At 40.6% G+C, this 4,001-nt stretch overlaps 1 protein-coding gene across 1 annotated transcript in view; it reads left to right on the forward strand.

Moving 5' to 3' along the window:
* The window catches only part of LOC106882377 (ankyrin repeat domain-containing protein 13D), a 54,880-nt gene that overhangs the window by 36,928 nt on the left and 13,951 nt on the right, over nucleotides 1-4,001 (forward strand). Inside the window, exons 2-3 of the mRNA XM_052976642.1 lie at nucleotides 296-431; nucleotides 1,750-1,874. Of these exons, the coding sequence (XP_052832602.1) occupies nucleotides 296-431; nucleotides 1,750-1,874 (261 nt within the window). The remainder of the gene's footprint in view (nucleotides 1-295; nucleotides 432-1,749; nucleotides 1,875-4,001) is intronic.

Raw genomic sequence — 4,001 nt, forward strand, 5'->3', positions numbered from 1 at the left:
TATATATATATATATATCTATATATATATATATATATATTGTATGTATGTATATATGTACCAATGTGTGCGTCTATGTTTAGACCCCTTCCCCCAACACTCGACAGCCAGTTTACATTCCTGTAACTAAGCAGTGGGAATCAATCTGTTTGACTAAACCCTTCAAGGCGGTGCCCCAGCATGGTCGCAGTCCAATGACCGAAACAGAAGATAAAAGGTAAAAATTATTATTATTTTTTTTTTTTTACACTTTATTGATTTTTCTTTTCTCTGTTTTTTTCTTTTCTTTTGTCCAGTGCAATATAGAATCATTATGTCCAAGAGGTCGAACTCCACTTCATTTGGCAGTCACTTTGGGTCACCTCGAAAGCGCTAAGATTCTTATGCAGCATGGTGCCAACGCAAATGCCGAGAATGCAGCATTCTGGTCAGGTGAGTTATTCACTTTATTCTCTAAAGAGACAAAGAATCCTTCAGACTTTGTCTTACATCAACAACAGTTGGTGTTGGTGGTGTTGTTGCTTAGTGCTTAGCCCCAGTTTATCCCTGATGCCATGGGGTCTTTCTCTCTCTCTCTCAAGATTATAAGATCTTTGTTCTTACTCTTTCTCTCTCTTTCACTCTTTTTTTCTTTCCCTCTGTCATTCAAGCTTCTAAGACCCTTGTTCTTAGTCTCTCTCTCTCTCTCTTTCTCTCCCTCTCTCCCTTTTCTCTCTCTCTCTCTTCAAAAATCTTAAGATCTTTATTCTTACTCCTTTCCCCTTTCCCTCTCTCACTCCCTGCCTCTCTTAACCTTTCAATCTCTGTCATCCCCCCTCTCTCTCATTCTCTTTCTCTTGTCCTCTCTCTCAAGACCCTAAGATCTCTCTTCTTACTCTCTCCTTCTCTGCTCTCATTCTCTCTCTCTTTAACTCATCTATTTGTTATTCCAGTTCTTCATGAAGTGGCAGGCACAAGAGACCCTCTCTTGAAGCAGGCATTCAGCAAATACCTTACAAAGAAAGCCATTCTTGCCATGGCCATCCTGTATCTATGTAGGCCAGTCATGGGCAAACTGCAGCCTGCAAGACTTCCTGAATGGCACACCTAACACAAAAATCACCTCCAATTTTTTTAGTAGTGTGGCCTGCCTGGCATCTAGCCATATAAACCATGCCAAAACAGACATTGGAGTATGGTGCAGTTGTGTGCCTCACCAGCTTCTGTTGAACCTTCCAACCCATGCCAGCATAGAAAACAGATGTTGAATGACTATGATGATGATGATGATGATGACGAACTTTTATAGCCAAAACAGATAGAACAATCGTAGGCACTTCTGAGACAGAACTTTTCACTTTCCATCGCCTCATTTCGCTTCACTCGTCTGTCTGTGTGTCCTGGGTTATCAGAGCATCTGCTCACCATGATGGATTGACATTTCATTCCAAAGGTGATAGCTCTTCATTTTTATTCCCCACTCCATCTCTCTCTCACTTTTTCCTCCTATCTTTCCTCCTATCTTTTCTATCTTGTATCTCTCTCTCTCTTGTTTCTCTCAGTCTTTCTTTCGTCTGTTTCGGTTTCATTCTCTCCATTCCACTGTTCCTCATTAATGTTTGTTCTTTCTCTCTTTTTCTCCAATTCCACTTCTTCTTGTCTTTTATTTCTACATCTCATTTTCCGTTTCTTTGTCTCATTCTCACTGTTCCTCTGTCTCTCTTTGATGTTTGTTCTTACTCTCTCGTTCTCTCTCTCTCCCCATTTCCAGTTCTTCATGAAGCAACTGGCACAGGCGACCCGGAATTGGTACAGTTAGCTCTGAAATACAGAGACTTTCAGCGCTACAGTAAACGGTCGGCTGGAATACCAGACTTACTGCAGAAGCTAAAAGAAGTAAGTATCATCATTCTTTTATTCCCTTTTTGGAATAGCATGAACTCCACAGATGTATTAGGAAAAAGAAACAGGATGAACTCCACATCATCCTGTTTCTTCATAATATATTTATGGCATCATCATGGCCACCATATTTGATAGCTCTTGGTAGTCATGATGATGTTATAAATTTGATGGCATATAAAACGCACTTATTTTTTTTTTAAATTGTCTTAAAAACTACCCAGGGCCTTATGTGCAATGTTGCCCCCCCCCATAAGCTTTAATGCACTAAAAGCAATTTTTTCTTGAATATGTGCTACCAAAATTGGGGTGCATCTAATACACCCATGTGTCTTTTATACCATCAAGTACAGTATAAGGTGGGTGCTGGACAGCTCCTGGCTTTAAGGGTATCACAAAAGGCCTAGTTGGAGGCCCAACCTTCCGAGTTCTTTGACAGGGCTTAGAAAAACTGAAGGACCACTGCAGTAGGTGTGTGAATGTGAGAGGGAGGAATATGTTGAGTAAAATCATAATTAACTGATCCTCCTGTGTTTTCTTTTACCCAAAGCCAGGAACTTTTGAACACCCCCTCTTATATAGGTGGTTAGATGGCAAAATTAATTGTGATTAATTTATTGCAATTAGTCTTTGGGACAGCAATCTTCCCACCCTGAGTAAGCGCTGACTCTGTCCAAAGCTCAAGCAAGACTCACCAGGATATATTCCTCCCAAATATAAGTCTACATGTAGAAATCTTTTTGACTGCAGCGAAAGGAAAGCCATCTGGCTTATAGGCAAGGATTTTCTCATCAACAAACTCCAGCCTCTAACCTACAGACATGTTGGGTTTCTCCCTGTGGCTCTTTTACTGATACTACATTGTGCTTCTGCTCCATCAGATCTAGCTAATTACATAGCACTTCACTTGTATCTCATCTCTCTCTACCTCGTGTCACCCATCCTTTATCTATTCTTCCAGACCCTGTGTCCATCATCCTGTCCAATTCTTCCTTGCTTTCTCAGAATGTCTATTCCATGAAATTGTCATTCTGTGCACATTTTCCCTACAGAGATCAACTCACAACTGTCAAATTGAGCTTCAACTGCATCAGTCTTGTCAGTCCTGGAGGGTCTATGCATGCCTCAAATGTCTTGAGTACAATCTCTTTCTCCTGATTAAAACCTCTGTGTGTGTGTGTGGGGGGGGGGCAACCATGACTGTGGTAGGAAGTTTGCTCCAGGTTCAATCTCACTGCTTGGTACCTTCGGCAAAGTGTCTTCTAAAGCCTCAAGTTGGTCAAAGATTTATTAAGGAGACAAAGTATATGTGAAATGAAACACAAGATTGGAACTGGGTGTGAGGTGTGTGGGCAGGGGAATTTGTGAGAATGTGAAAGGAGAGTCTGGAGATGGTGGGGAGGGTAACGCTGTGCATGGACACAAGAATAATTTATTAGATAGACACAGGTTTTACAAAACAGTTTAGTAAGTCCAGTTGCTACAAAGAGTGAAGTCTCCAGTAATCCGGTCCATTGCGTTTCGTCTGCAGATTTCTTCCTATTGTTTAGCCAGTCTACAACACTTGGCATTTTATTGTTTTATTTTGTTAATGTTTGTTTGTTTTTTTTCTTATAGTGCAGGCATTGACCTTCTCCAACTAAAATTAAATATTCAGTTTCTGTCTTTTATTCCTAAACTGTTCAGCCATTGTTGGCTTACATATCAGCTCACTTCCTTTCTGTCCGCATGGTAATTAGCACAGATAGGTGGTTTTTGGTGTTGTTGTTGTTGTTGTTTTGTATATTTTACATTCTGTTATTTTATTATTTGGAAGCTTTCTACTATATTCTTGCTCGTCCGTTTTATTTTTTTTTTTGTTTTTTGTTATTGTAAGCATTGTGTCTACATGACTGGTGATATTTTCTCCTTGTAATGTCACCTTGTCCATCACCCTTGAGGAAAATAAATCACCATCACCACCACCCATCATCATCACCACCATCATCATCACCACCACCACCACCCATCATCACCACCATCATCACCACCACCATCATCACCACCACCACCCATCATCACCACCACCATCATCACCACCACCATCATCACCACCATCATCATCACCACCATCATCATCAC

Source organism: Octopus bimaculoides, chromosome 25, assembly GCF_001194135.2.
Source record: "Octopus bimaculoides isolate UCB-OBI-ISO-001 chromosome 25, ASM119413v2, whole genome shotgun sequence".
NCBI lineage: Eukaryota > Metazoa > Mollusca > Cephalopoda > Octopoda > Octopodidae > Octopus > Octopus bimaculoides.